The sequence below is a fragment of the Trichophyton rubrum genome (assembly GCF_000151425.1).
Source record: "Trichophyton rubrum CBS 118892 genomic scaffold supercont2.2, whole genome shotgun sequence".
Lineage (NCBI taxonomy): Eukaryota > Fungi > Ascomycota > Eurotiomycetes > Onygenales > Arthrodermataceae > Trichophyton > Trichophyton rubrum.
Window position 1 is genome coordinate 2430045 of NW_003456427.1, and position 13750 is coordinate 2443794.

The window sequence follows — 13750 nt, forward strand, 5'->3', positions numbered from 1 at the left end:
TGGAGTCTTTAAATGTTATTCTTTATGTTGAGGAAATACGGCTGTTTGGTTCAGAGGGCAGGCTTCATATTTGACTATGCTGCTGAGCGAACTATATAGTTAATCATGCCGGTCCATAACTCTCCGCAAGGATCCTCATTCTGCTACATGTTGCATAGCCAGATAAGCTCATGGTTTCCTTCCTATAACAATATGCACTTTTAAGTAAAGGTGCAAGGATCGATCCTGAAGTTCGGCTCGAACCTTGGCACAAAGATCGTTGATCTCTTCCCGAGTCCATTTCAGCACACGGGTATATAGGGCAGGGGTATATGCACCGACAGCCTGTGCAATCTGCACTTGCTGGAACTTGCCTATCTCCTTCAGTTTAGGGTCCTTTGGCCACGTACCAATTGGAAGCTATGAAAAGTCAGCAAAAGTGCAGCGAAGAAGCAGCAGGTCAAGATTACCGTCAAAATTTGAACCTGAACATCTTTAAATCCGGCCCTTACCATCCTTCTGGGCCAGCTGTTAACTTCGGTCATGGATTTACCGAACAGGGCACTAGCTCTATGCAGATTTGCAATGTAGCTGGGCAGTATTTTGGCCCTCTCCATACCTCCGTCAACGGAGAAAAGTGTTGGATCAGTTGTTTGCATCTCGAGCCACCCCCCGGGGTTTAGATTTTCATATGCCTGAGACATGAAGCGGTCGTGGTCTCCGATGAAGCCCATTAGCTCACGACTATGTATGAAGTCAAATCCGGACGAGTATGACCAATCTGTTTCGTAGTCATCGATTTCAAATATCACGTTCGGTGGGACCCTAGAAGGATGCTTAGCATGACCATAGAAACAATAAGTCGTAGGATATACATACCATGGCGACTGGATTGCACTTAAGTCCGTGCCTAGTAGAATATGTGAGCTATAAAAGATCGGTATATATGGCAAGAGACGTAGACATACCAAATACTTCAGCATTAGGATGTTCACTGTTCAAATCATTAGTAGCTGTCTGTGATAGGTAAGGCAATTCAATGCTTACTCTGCAAAATCATTTACCCATAAACCTAGCATCTGGTTAGTCTTGTGGCCGCGGTTATGCCCCATGGAAGAAAAACGCACCTGTCCCTGTTCCTAGATCCAAAACCCTTTTTGGGTCTGATATTGGAGCAACGTATAAGGCACCACCAAGAAGCAAAAGGTATATATGGTGTACAAAGTCCATTCGATCTTGCTCCTCCTTATCATTGGGCTATAAATTAATCTTTAGTATCAGACTTTCGTAGGGGGAAGTGCGAAGATGTATGGGCGAAGTAAACGCGTACGAGTGTGTATATTCCTTCACGAAAGGCATGGTATCGTCGACCATTCTGTATCAACAGATATCAGCGAAGATTGGACTCGGTATAATGCCCATGATCTTTGTTTTCTAACCTCATATCTAGACGGGTGTTAGTGAACCTGCACTGAACAAAGCAACCAAGGGACTACTGCTCACTTATAATTGACAACACTCGAAGTCAAAGAGCTCAGATAGCTCTGTTCGTCTTGCCTGTCATTGAATGTTAGCTGGTATATCTGGCTGGGGAAAACAGGAGCGGAGGCTTTACAATTCGCTATGCGTAGATTCATCGTCATTCTCGGCCTGTTTCCACGCCTAGAATCAACATCAAAACCCGATCAAACAAACTGAGGAGGACTCGAGCAAGATTTTTTTTTCTTTTGGAATTCAGCGTACATCAATCTCCAGGCTTCGATCCGCAACAGCAACCATGGCTGTTTTCAACTGTAAAGAAGGTGCAACATTCGGTGTCCTGACTCTGGCCGGGCAAGCATAAGACGGGATCACAGCAGTAGTCTCGAATGAAATTCCGGAGTCGTTCACACGGCTAAGACCAAGTTTGAGTCGAATGAGAAATGTAAGTGACAATAATATTTTGCCCAAGAGGAAAGTCCCTAAAATGCCAATGTTTGGGCTTTAAGTATGCGAAGAAAGCTCCTTGTAAGTTGGTTGCCACTGTCCAAGCTTCTCACAGGCAAATGAACCGTATACCAAACAAACGGATCAACCTAAAGGGTTGAAAGAGGGCAGAGAAGGAGGAATCAAAGCGAAAACGAAGGGGAGGAAAGATAAGAGGTCGAGCCGTAGTTAAGGAGAAAAATGGTCCAGTGTGAGCCTTCTTTTCGGCACTCCACCCCGGTGCATCAAGTTTGTACTATGCGTATGTGCATATGCAAGATGGCGCTCCTCTTCCCCGTGTGTCTGCGCTATGGCTCCAGTTTCCCCCTCTGGATTTGGCTTTTGCGACAGGGATGATAGCGTGGAGTAGTCTGGGTAGCTTTGCAACGGGAGAAAGGCTTTGTACGTAACGAAACAGCCGGAGACCCCCCTTGCTTGTCACCACCGTGTCAGTGAATATAGATGTAACCCCCACCAGATAAATGACATGCTTTCGACGGAGACAAAGAAACGTCGACTGTGTCTGCAGATGCTAATAATAACATTCTTCCAAGCTGTTTGTTAGTTGACCATCCGTTGGGTTGGCTCGGCTGGTCTGCTGCATAGTTATCCGTAGCTAATGTGGTCTGCATATGCGGAGGAGCGCCTCCCATCTTGTTACTCCGTACTTGCCGCTGGGCTAGCCATCGACCCCATACCCCTTACCCTGGGAAACGATCGCATCTCGCCACGACGAGCGGAGGGAGCAGAAGAGAGCTCGACGGGACAACAAAGAAAAAGCCATCCGTGAACCGTGGTTGGGACTATGCGGCTGCTGGTTTGAACTCTTGCCCACAGACACTAACGATTAGTTTAAGCCCCAGGCCGGTCCGTATGCCAACTCTAGTGACTAAGCAGGGATAAAGTTGACCTGTATCGACATTTGTTAGACAATGGCAACGCTCAGTCGGTGGGATCCAGGATGGATACAGACTTTCTTTATGAAGGGCTGTCAAACAGAGCCCGGCAGCGACACAAGCTCCGGATATGTATATTGCTTCCACGCTGCCACTCGAGAGTCCAATCCCTCCAGGTAGCCTTTTAAGAGGGGTTAAACACCCCTGAATCATAACTTGTCAGCCGCCACAGCCGCGTCCTATTGTATCTTGGATAACTTTTTTTATCATCTCCAAAACCGTCGTTTGGTCTATCAAAAAATCTATCAAAAAAGCCATCGATTTTTGTTGTTTTTTTCGTCTTTTTTCGTCTTTTTTCGAAGGCTCAAAACTTGCCAAGACCATATGACTAAGCATAGCAACGTGACTTTTCTCTGATGACTAATAAATGTAACGTGACAATGACATCACCACATGACCATGACTAAGCAACCAATCAGCGTCGTCCTATTTGCACCTTGGCAGTGCGCAGGCCACCCTCACCGCCTTTCAGCTTAGTCATCCGTCCATCTTTTTGCTTCTTCTTCCTTTTCGTGACATCAAAAGAACCCAAAACGGAGCGACCAGCGCACAACACAACAACAATCGCCAACAACGACGCCAGCAACGACGCCAGCCGCCGCGCCCTGTCCTGCCTTAGCCTTGCTGCACCAGCGCCTGACAGCAACAAAGCCGACCTGCCCGCCCGCTGCTCCTCATGTCCGCACGCCTCTCCCGCCTGCACAGAGCTTATCGAGGTTCAGTGGCTTTGGGATAGCACCCGTCTTCGATAACCGCTGTCACTCGACGCAGCACCAGCGCACACCACATACCTTGATATCGACGAACACCTGGTGAACAGGAAAAAGAACAACCCACCCTGCAGCCAGACCCACACGGCCGTTATCTGATAAGGAGCTGCCTGGCCCCCTCTTCCTCCGCACGAACCTCTTTGTCCCTCCATCGACGACGGACAGTTATAGACAAAAGATCTATATATCTATATCTATATACGGAGCATCCTTCATCATGCGCGACCTTCGACGCCGTGCTCTCGAGAGCAACAAGACCGTCTCCCGCAAGGCCCAGAGCCGGGGAGTCTCTACGCCGAACTCGAGGACGCCATCAGCCCAGAGTTCTCGCCAGTCCTCGAGAAACGTCAGTCGCCACCCCTCAGACGACGAGGATGATGAAGACGATGATACCCGGAGTGTAGGAACAGCTTGGAGGTATGTCTTTGTACTTTTTTTTTCCCCTGTCTTCATATTAACTGTTCACGAGCTCACAGTTTGATAGCAACGTTTCAGCCGAGGAGTCCGGTGCGGGAGAAGATGCAGAGAGCAGCCGTGCTCCGTTGCAGGACGTCATCAACGAACTTATCGATCGAAAACGCAGCAGCGTCCAGGGACGAGAGGACTATCTCAACGCCTTTGTCCGGATGCTGACGGCCCACTACCAAGAAGAAGAACTGGGCAGTAAGATGGACGAGCTGCTCAAGGTGTTTGCCAAATCCATCCGATCCGAGACCAGCGAGAAGGAAACCATCCTCGCACTCAGGGCCACATCTCTCATGGCTGTTACCATGCTCGACGACACCATCTACCCGTCCATGAGCTCCGTCGTCAAACGAGCCGCCATGGACTCGTCATCTTTCGCCGTCAAAGCCGCCGCCATTCGAACACTGAGTGCCTGTACCATCTTTGGAGGAGCAGGAGACGACAGCATACTCGAGCAGATGAACTTTTTGATGGAAATCGCCATGTCTGACGGCGCATACGTCGATGCTGCCGACGACTCGGATACCGTTACCGCCGCCATCGAGGAATGGGGATTCCTCGCCTCCCACATAGAAGACCTCGAGGTCGAGAGTGAAGAGGCCGTCGAGGCCTTTGCCGACCAGCTGGAGAGCAGCGAGACCAGCGTACAGGTTGCAGCTGGTGAGAACATCGCCCTCCTCTACGAAAAGAGCTACACACCCAAAGAGGAGGACGAGTCAGACGAGGAAGACAACTACAACGCCACCGACGACGACCGTTCCTCCACCCCATCGGACGACGAGGATGACAACGGCGCCAAACTCATCAAGCGATACGATGCATACCACAACACCCACCGCATCATCAAACAGGTCGAGGCCCTCGCCCACATCTCCGGCCGCCACATCAACAAGAAGGACAAACGCTCCCTTCACACCAACTTCACCTCCATCCTGAACACCGTCATCAACCCCCGCCGTGGCCCACAGTACAGCAACGCCATCGACTTCGAAACCAACCAAAGCTACGGCAGCCGCAAGACGGTCAAGTTCCATCGAAACAGCTACATGCGTGTTGACCGATGGTGGAAATGGATCCGTCTCGCTGGTATGCGCAGGATTCTGGGAGGAGGATTCATCGACCACTACTTTGAAGGGAACAGAGCCATCCTCGAGACTTTACCTGTTTCTCTTGACGTAGGCAGCTCTGGACCAGCGTTTAGCGGTGGGAAGAGCAAGTCTGGCAAACGAGGAGCCGGAAGAGTCAAGGGGGCCGACGTCCTTGGTACTTCTCACTAGTCTTTTACTATCCATTATTTGCATTTTTTTTTTTCTCCTTTTCATTCCGTTTTTATGTTTTACATGGTTTATGATATCGATTTATGATGGATGTTCTTTCTCTCTGATCTACTTATATGGGTGATTCAATAAAGAAAGCATATAATAATAAAAGGGGAGGCTTGCTGACTGGTTAACGGTGGCAAATGCATGTACATTCGGGCTTTGATTCTATACTATCTGATGGGTCTCTTGGATGTTTTAATCTATTGATGTTAGAATCCTGTACTCGCCTCGCTTAATGTAACAATCAATGCGAGGCTATTCATGTGAACTCGTCCGCAATAAAAAGGCATTTGATCAATACATCCATCCACTACCGGTGGCCTCCTATTCATGGCTACTACCCTCTGAATAATAAAATGTGATTTGAATTCTATAAAGAGAGGATCTGAATTATGTACATTCCTAGATGTGAGCTTCTGATTGCCAAAGGTACCGTTGCATACATGCTAGAGGTCATTATTATGATAGCTACACGGGTTGGAGGGAGAGAGGGCCGATGAGAGTCGATATGTATAGATCGAGGGTATGAGGGCTTAAGGAGAGGAAACATAACATAACGCGATACAACAAACAGGATAAAATAACAGCTGAAGTGAAGACAATAAGGGAGGACTAACTGGATGAAAATGAAAAAGCGCAGTAATTTAAAGAGACGAATGAATAGAATAGATGGATAGGTAAAACACTGATGAAAGGCAAAGAAGAGTTATACGGTAGAAAGCAGAAAGAAAGTAAAGCAAAGCAAAACAATATGAGAGAGATGAGATGAGATGAATGGCGCCAATTCAAAATGTAGATGGTTAGATGCAGGTTAGTTAGTAGTTCAGTGAGTCAGGAGAAGTGGTTGATCATATCCGGTTCTGTGACTGGCTTCTCCAGGAGTCAGAGGTAGGGGGTATGGGTAAGGGGCCCTTTGGCGGAGGACCAGCTAGGTGCGGAAGACCAGCGGACTGCGAGCCGTTCCTGGTAGTATGATACACTGGTGAAGGTGCGGGACGGGGCGCAGCAAAGGGGCCTTGAGACGTGGATGTAGCGGAGTGAGGATACGGAGAGCGGGAGGAGCGAGGAACCGAGCCGCTAGAGTAGGTCTGGCCCTGGTTGGTGTTGAGTGATAGCTTCTCGAAGCCCATTGATGGAGAGTTATCTATGCCGTAGGTGGCTTGGGGCCGCGATCGGGGCGTGATGTCTCCTGCGATGTTGAGCGGGATTTCTCCGGAGGTAGCCTGGCGAGGGGTCTCGTCTGGGGTATGAGGGCCGGAGGAGGACGGAGATTCGCCTGATCCGCCATCGCGGGTGATGGCCTTGGGGGCCGGGGGAGCAAGGTATGATTTTCTGTTGTGCTGCTCCATCATGCTGATCGCCCATTCCCGAAGATTGACAGGGGTTCTCTTAGCCGCTAGAATGAATGCATCGTGGTCCTAATAGACGTATTAGTTCATGTATTAAGATCATGGAAAGTGGAGAATATAGAGGGACGTACGTATAGCTGTCGTGGAGTTGGTCGTTCTTCGGGCTTCTTCAGCAGACACTTTGCAACAAATTCGTCCAATATCTTGGGAAAGGCATCACTCTTGGGTAGTTTGGGAGCTGGTTCGTGCACGATCTGCTGGAGCAGGTCGAGGATGCCCATGGGTCCCGCACTCGCCCTGTCTCCGGCAGAGGTATCCGAGGTGTCGAAGGGGAATCTTCCCACAGCCAGTTCCATGACGGTCAAGCCAGCACTCCAGACGTCGGACCGTACAGAGTATGCGCCTCCCTGGATACGTTCTGGAGCCATGTAAGTGGAGGTGCCGACAAATGTATCAGCTATGGAATTGACTGTCTCGGTAGCAACGCCAAAGTCACACAGCTTGATGCTGCCTCTTGAGTTTACTAGGACGTTTGACGGCTTGATGTCTCTGTGCATGATCCGGTGGGCTTCATAGAGGTAGACGAGACCGGCGAAGATGGACTCGGTGATTTTTCCCAGTACATCGACTCTGACGGGGCCAAAGTTTTTCGAGATGTGGTCTAGAGATCTGTGCATTGGTAAGTATGTAAACCTCTATAAAGATATATGGCCAAACCTACCCGCAGTCCATGTATTCCATGCAGAGTACAATATCTCTGGCTTCGTTCTGGAATGCTCCGTAGAATGTGACGATCTGGGCCGAATTGCAGTCGTGGCCGACCTGGAGCTCTCTGAGGATCTGCTTCCGTACTTCCTCCTTTGCATCGACTCTGATGATCTATCAAGAGAGCATCAATTAGTATGAACTAGCAAAGAACCAAAAGAAGAAGAAGAATGCCTACCTTTCTGGCCATGACGACCTTTGTCGAGGCGTGCATGACCTTGCTGACGGTCCCTCCATTGCCAGCACCGAGCTCCTTGAGCACTATCAGGTCTTCACTGCGCAGGTCGAGTTTGAATTCCAGGCCAATCTCGAGGGTGTCTGTCCTGTTGGAGTCCACGTTTCCAATAGCCCCGGGAATCTGAGCATCGCCATCTGAGGGCTTCAGGCCTGGCTTTGAAGCTGCTGCATTGAGAGCAAGCCCCTTGACGTTCTTTCGTTTCAGCGAGCGGGCCTTGAAAGCGTCCGCCATGGTGGCAGCGTGTGTATTTGAGGATTTGCTCCAGGGACAAATCAAGGGAAGTAGAAAACCGACGAGGGTAGGTGAGTTGCTGCAGAAGCCTGCACGGGAGTAAACTGGCTGTCTTGTATCCTTTTTTTTTCTTCTCTTCTGGCCCCTTCGTTAAATGTTGTGGTGATATCGATCGAGAGTCAGGGCAGACGTTATGTGGCACCACGAGAAGTCCCACCAGCCGAACACCGCAATAGAGAGGGAGTCAGAGAGGCAGAGACCACGACGGTAGGCTATAGAGCGAGCAGATATCGAGACAGCAAGAGAGAGTCTGCTGGTATAACACGATCTCCAGGGGGAACTGGCCTGGATCTGCGGGCGTCTGGCAGAGGGTTGGCTGCCCTCGTGAGTGAGCGAGTGATTGTACCTGAAAGAGACCCAAAAAAGCATCAGCCGAACAAGTCCATTTCCGCGGGACGCAACCAGCAGCGAGAGAGACGCCCAGCTGCAGGGGAAAGCCTTGCTCGTCTCCTTACCTGGCGCTGGGGGGAATCGCTGGGTGGGCGAGTCTGCTGCGCTGCGCTGGACGGAGGTATTTTGGTGGTGGTATTGGACGGTGGGATAAGATGACGATGCCGCAAGACGCAGCCAATGGACGGAGCGGATCGCGGTTCTCCCACCTTTCACCTCTTTTATAGAGCGGCCCAGGCAGGACGAGGGCTGGCAGTTACAGAGCAAGACGATGGATGCCACGGGCGAGGAAGCGAGAAGGCTTTTTTTTCCCTTTCGTCTACAGCAAAGGTGTTACATGCTAAGTCTTCAGGCAAAAATCTACTAGTAACGCAGCTCCGCAGCGGCGACAGGGGGACATATTTCCAAAGCAGAGCAAAGCGCCGCCGCAGGAGAGCAGGTCCGTCGACCAGCCAGGCTCCCCTTCGCTGCTCGCTGCCCACTGTGGCGGGCGGGCGGGCGGTTAGCGAGCTTCCTCGACCCCCTTCGACTCCTTGGGGCCCCATCCACCGGGTTTCAGATCTCGCTCCTTGCTCTCTCCTTGTCCTCGCCGTCGTCATCTTCTTCGTCTTTCTCTATCTCGTGGGTTTTTTTTTTTTTTATATATAAATATAAATGCGTCTTTGGTCGCTGCCGCTCGGACTTGCTCCTATTGATAGCGCGTTTCGGCCGGCTTAGGTAAGAAGTAACGTGACTTGCGGCTGTCGCTTAATGTAGGCGCTAGACGCGGCGCTTAGCGGCTTCTTCCCGTTTGGGACTAGCGCTGTCCTGGGCGCCTCTGAAGCTGCCAAAAGGACTTTCTCGTCTTTCGACGTCCAACGTCTTCTCTTTCTCTCTCTCCCTCTCTCTCTATCTTCTCTGCTTTTTGCTATCGTTGTCGCTGTTATTCTGGTATTCTCCTCGCTGGCATTGTCTGGGAGGAGTTTGCGATCCAGACGTGTGTACTCGGAAAAGAGGTAGCGGTTCGAACAAGTTCCACAGTCATGAGCACTCACGACCTCTTGCAGACCGAAGCTGTCCTGGACGAGGAAGAAGACGAGTCCTTCGGCGAGGAGGGCGGCCAGCCAAAGGATGTGGAGGAGAACGGTCACTACGATGACTCCAGCGAAGAGGAGCTAGACGACGAAGACGAGGATGCCGTGCGTGCGGTAGGTGTCCTGCCCTGTTTTTTTCGTCCCTTTGCGACCAGCTGGGAGAGGTCGAGCTGGCTGACACTAATTATAGGTCCGAGAAGGCTTTATCGTCGATGAAGAGGAAGAAGACGAAGAGAGGACGGCCAGGCGCCGGGAGAAGAAGAAGCGTCGGCGGCAGGAGCGGGTAGAGGAAGAAGAACTGCTGGACGAAGACGACCTCTACCTGATCAGGGAGAACAACCCTGACTTTGAACTCCCCATGCACAATGAGGTACGCTTCTTTATGTCTGTGATATTGTAGGCGCCGGAAAAGCAAGACTGACAGCTGTGTAGTCCAAGTTCAAGCGTCTAAAGCGCGGCCACAAGGTCGGACGGGACCAGCCACAGGGCATCAACGACATCTTCAATTCAGACGAGGAAGATGAAACAGAGACATACGGGCGTGGTAGAGACCGGAGGAACATGCACGACGACCTCGACGACTTTATTGAAAAGGATGTCTTCTCAGACGAGGACGAGCGCCAGCAGGAGGACGAAGAGATCGCCCGTCCAGCCCGAAAGGGACTCTCCGGTTTCGCCGTGACCGAAGCCACCGGGCTCGATGAAGCCGCTCTCGAGGATATGCGCATGGCCTTCGGAGACGGAAACGACTATCTTTTCGCCCTGGAGATGGAAGACGAGGAAGAAGAGCAGGAAGAGGACGAGGAGAAGCAGCTCGACCTCAAGGACGTGTTCGAACCCTCGCAACTCGCCGAGAAGATGATGACGGACGAAGATAACATCATACGTTCGACAGACGAGCCTGAACGGTACCAGCTTGCCAGAAAGCCATACCAGCATGTCACTCTGACCGAAGAGCAGTTCAGAGAAGAGGCTGTCTGGATATCAAACCTCATGCTGCTGAAAAAGCGCCTCGATTCAGATCTACATGAACCATTCCAGCGGGCCGTCGCAAAGGTCCTCGAGTTCATGGTCACGGATGACTGGGAAGTACCCTTCATCTTCCAGCACCGAAAGGACTACCTTATCCATGCTGTCAAGATCCCGATTCCCGACGGTGGGACCAACCCTGATGGAGGGAAATACATTGTCGAGGCAGAGAAGCTTCTCAGTATGATTGACTTGTGGGATATTTTCGAGTACGACCTCAAGTTCCGTGCCCTCATCGATAAACGAAACACGCTTCAGACTACCTACGATAACCTACAGACAATATCCAATGTCAAAGACGAGATGTTTGAGGAAATGCTCCCCGCAGCTATTACCATGGAAGAACTCCAGGATGTTCAGGACTACCTCTACTTCCAGTACTCTATAGAACTCAAGGACATGGCTCTGGCCACCACCAATCACGAACGAGAGAACGGCACTGCCGCCCAGCGTCGTAAGGCCTCTACCAAGACCTTCTTTGAGCGCGTTCGCAACAGCCGTGCATATGGACTGGTCCGTGCATTCGGTATCACTCCCGATGCATTTGCGCAAAACGTCATGGAAACCGGTCGAAGACAATATATCGACGATGCAAGCGAGAAACCCACTGATATGGCCGACAACCTTTTGGACTCGAGCTTCTCCAACGGAGCCCATGCTATGAAGGCCGCACGCACGATGTTTGCTGAAGAACTCACCATGAGTCCCAGGGTTCGAAAAGTCATGAGACAGGCCTTCTACATGAGTGGAGTGATCGAGTGTTACCGAACAGAAAAGGGGTTAAAAAAGATTGACGAACATCATCCATACTACGAGTTCAAGTACCTCCGTGACCAACAGATCTCGGATATCGCGCGCCGGCCTGAGCTCTTCTTGCGCATGCTTAAGGCCGAGGAAGAAGGTTTGGTCGATATAAAAGTCCACTTCAAGGACTTTGACAACTTCAAGAAGCGCCTTTATCCCGAGATCCAATCCGATAACTCCAGTGAGGTTGCAGATGCATGGAACAAGGAGAGAAAGGATGTCCTAGATCTAGCTCTCAGCAAGCTGGAAAAGATAATGAGTAAGGGAGTCAAGGAGAATATTCGCTCAGAGTGTGAGAACCACGTTGCGCGCGAGTGCAGAGAAGTCTTCTCGACAAGGCTCGATCAGGCTCCGTATAAACCTAAGGGAATGATCCTAGGAACCATTCCTCGAGTCTTGGCTCTAACGAACGGATCTGGAATCGTTGGAAAGGATCCTATCTATTGGACTTGGGTTGAAGAAGACGGCCGAGTACTTGAGCACGGCAAATTTGTTGATCTTACCCTTGGCGACCCCGACCGCATGATAGCTGATGGAAAAGATGTGGAAGCCTTTGTTGAACTTGTTGAGCGCCGAAAACCTGATGTCATCGGCGTATCCGGACAGTCGCCTGAAACCAGAAAGCTGTACAAGCAACTATCGGAGCTTGTCCAAGCAAAGGACCTGCGCGGTGCTTTCTACACCGATGAACGAGACGAGGAAGTCAGTGATATCCTGGAAGTTGTCATCGTTAATGACGAGGTTGCCAGATTATACCAGACCAGCCGTAGAGCCGAAGTTGACCACCCTGGATTTAGTCTACAAAGTAGATACTGTGTTGCCCTAGCAAAGTATCTCCAGAATCCAATGAAGGAGTATGCCTCACTAGGAAGAGATGTGGTGTCTATCCAGTTCAGACCGGGTCAGCAACTCATACCCCAGGACAAGCTATTGAAACAGCTAGAAACCGCTTTGGTGGACATGGTCAACCTGGTTGGTGTTGATATCAACGAAGCTGTCAGCGATGTCTCAACAGCCAACCTCCTTACATATGTCTCCGGCCTTGGTCCACGAAAGGCATCCCAACTTTTGAAAGTCATCAATATGAACGGCGGCGTGGTAAACAGCCGTATGGAGCTCTTGGGAGTGAATGCCCAGTACCCAGCAATGGGAGTCAAAGTCTGGAACAACTGCGCTAGTTTCCTGTACATTGACTATGACAACGCAGACCCAGACACAGACTATCTCGACAATACTCGTGTCCACCCTGAAGATTACGATATCGGTAGGAAGATTGCTGCTGATGCCCTTGAGCTTGATGAAGAAGATATCAAGGCAGAGACAGACGAGAATGGACAAGGTGCCATTGTTCGAAAACTCATCAAGGAAGATGCCCAAGATAAGGTCAACGATCTTCTTCTCGAAGAATACGCCGAGCAGCTGGAAAATAACCTAAACCAGCGCAAGAGAGCTACCCTCGAAACCATCCGTGCCGAACTGCAGCAACCGTACGAAGAGCTACGAAAACAGTTTGTGTTCCTCGGTACCGACGCCATCTTCACAATGTTTACTGGTGAAACCGCCGAGTCGTTGGCCCAGGGCATGGTTGTGCCTATCACCATCAAACGTGTCTCGGACGACCATATTGACGGCAAGCTTGACTGTGGAATCGATGCTCTTGTACCCGAGTCAGAAATGACAGATAGATACGACATTCCCGTCCGAAGTCTCTACGCGCCTCATCAGACTACTTTGGCGAAGATTACCTACCTCAACCGAAAGTCGTTTGTAGCCAACGTTTCTCTCCGAGAAGACCAGGTGAACAAGCCCTACCGGCGACAACTAGATCACATGCGTGGCGAATGGGACGAGGATCAAGAGCGAGAGGACCAAGAGGCTATGAAGGAGAAGACCCAGACCGACCAGCGTGCTCTGCGTGTTATCAAACACCCACTCTTCCGTCCGTTCAATGGCAGACAAGCAGAGGAATTCCTTGCACCTCAGAGCCGTGGTGATGTCGTCATTCGTCCTTCATCCAAGGGCCACGACCATCTCGCCGTTACTTGGAAGGTAGCTGATGGAGTATACCAGCACATTGATGTTTTGGAATTGGACAAAGACAACGAGTTTACCGTTGGAAGAATCCTGAAGATCGGCGGTAAATACTCGTACACCGATCTCGACGAATTGATAGTCAACCACGTCAAGGCCATGGCCAAGAAGGTGGATGATATGATGGTGCATGAGAAATATCAGAGCGGCACCAAGGAGGCAACAGGTAATATTCTGCCCTTTCCATGCATTATAATGATATTCAAGAAACTAACAGCGATTTATAGAGGGCTGGTTGACGACGTATACTACCGCCAACCCCA

General features: G+C 50.5%; 4 protein-coding genes across 5 annotated transcripts; 2 read left to right on the forward strand and 2 right to left on the reverse strand.

Moving 5' to 3' along the window:
• Positions 1 to 168: 168 nt before the first annotated feature.
• Positions 169 to 1758, reverse strand: TERG_02513 (uncharacterized protein; the record flags this gene model as incomplete). The annotated part of the gene is made up of 11 exons (XM_003237754.1): positions 169 to 399; positions 450 to 804; positions 859 to 889; positions 948 to 973; positions 1027 to 1051; positions 1107 to 1236; positions 1310 to 1354; positions 1419 to 1425; positions 1483 to 1536; positions 1595 to 1641; positions 1723 to 1758. The coding sequence occupies 11 exons, from the start codon at positions 1756 to 1758 to the stop codon at positions 169 to 171; spliced, it is 987 nt and encodes a 328-aa protein (XP_003237802.1).
• Positions 1759 to 3887: 2129 nt separating this feature from the next.
• On the forward strand, positions 3888 to 5412 carry TERG_02514 (uncharacterized protein; the record flags this gene model as incomplete). Its single annotated transcript, XM_003237755.1, has 2 exons — positions 3888 to 4087; positions 4155 to 5412. The coding sequence occupies 2 exons, from the start codon at positions 3888 to 3890 to the stop codon at positions 5410 to 5412; spliced, it is 1458 nt and encodes a 485-aa protein (XP_003237803.1).
• An 893-nt stretch (positions 5413 to 6305) lies between these two features.
• On the reverse strand, positions 6306 to 8040 carry TERG_02515 (the record flags this gene model as incomplete). Of its 2 annotated transcripts, XM_003237756.1 has the most annotated exons (4): positions 6306 to 6875; positions 6938 to 7475; positions 7528 to 7685; positions 7750 to 8040. In XM_003237756.1, the coding sequence occupies 4 exons, from the start codon at positions 8038 to 8040 to the stop codon at positions 6306 to 6308; spliced, it is 1557 nt and encodes a 518-aa protein (XP_003237804.1). The 2 variants fall into 2 exon arrangements, with proteins under 2 accessions (XP_003237804.1, XP_047605680.1); XM_047749430.1 differs by lacking the exons at positions 7528 to 7685; positions 7750 to 8040 and having other exon boundaries at positions 6938 to 7483.
• A 1472-nt stretch (positions 8041 to 9512) lies between these two features.
• On the forward strand, positions 9513 to 13714 carry TERG_02516 (transcription elongation factor spt6; the record flags this gene model as incomplete). Its single annotated transcript, XM_003237757.1, has 4 exons — positions 9513 to 9677; positions 9754 to 9933; positions 9996 to 13653; positions 13695 to 13714. 4 exons carry the CDS (start codon positions 9513 to 9515, stop codon positions 13712 to 13714), a joined length of 4023 nt encoding a protein of 1340 aa, XP_003237805.1.
• Between the last annotated feature and the right edge of the window lie 36 nt (positions 13715 to 13750).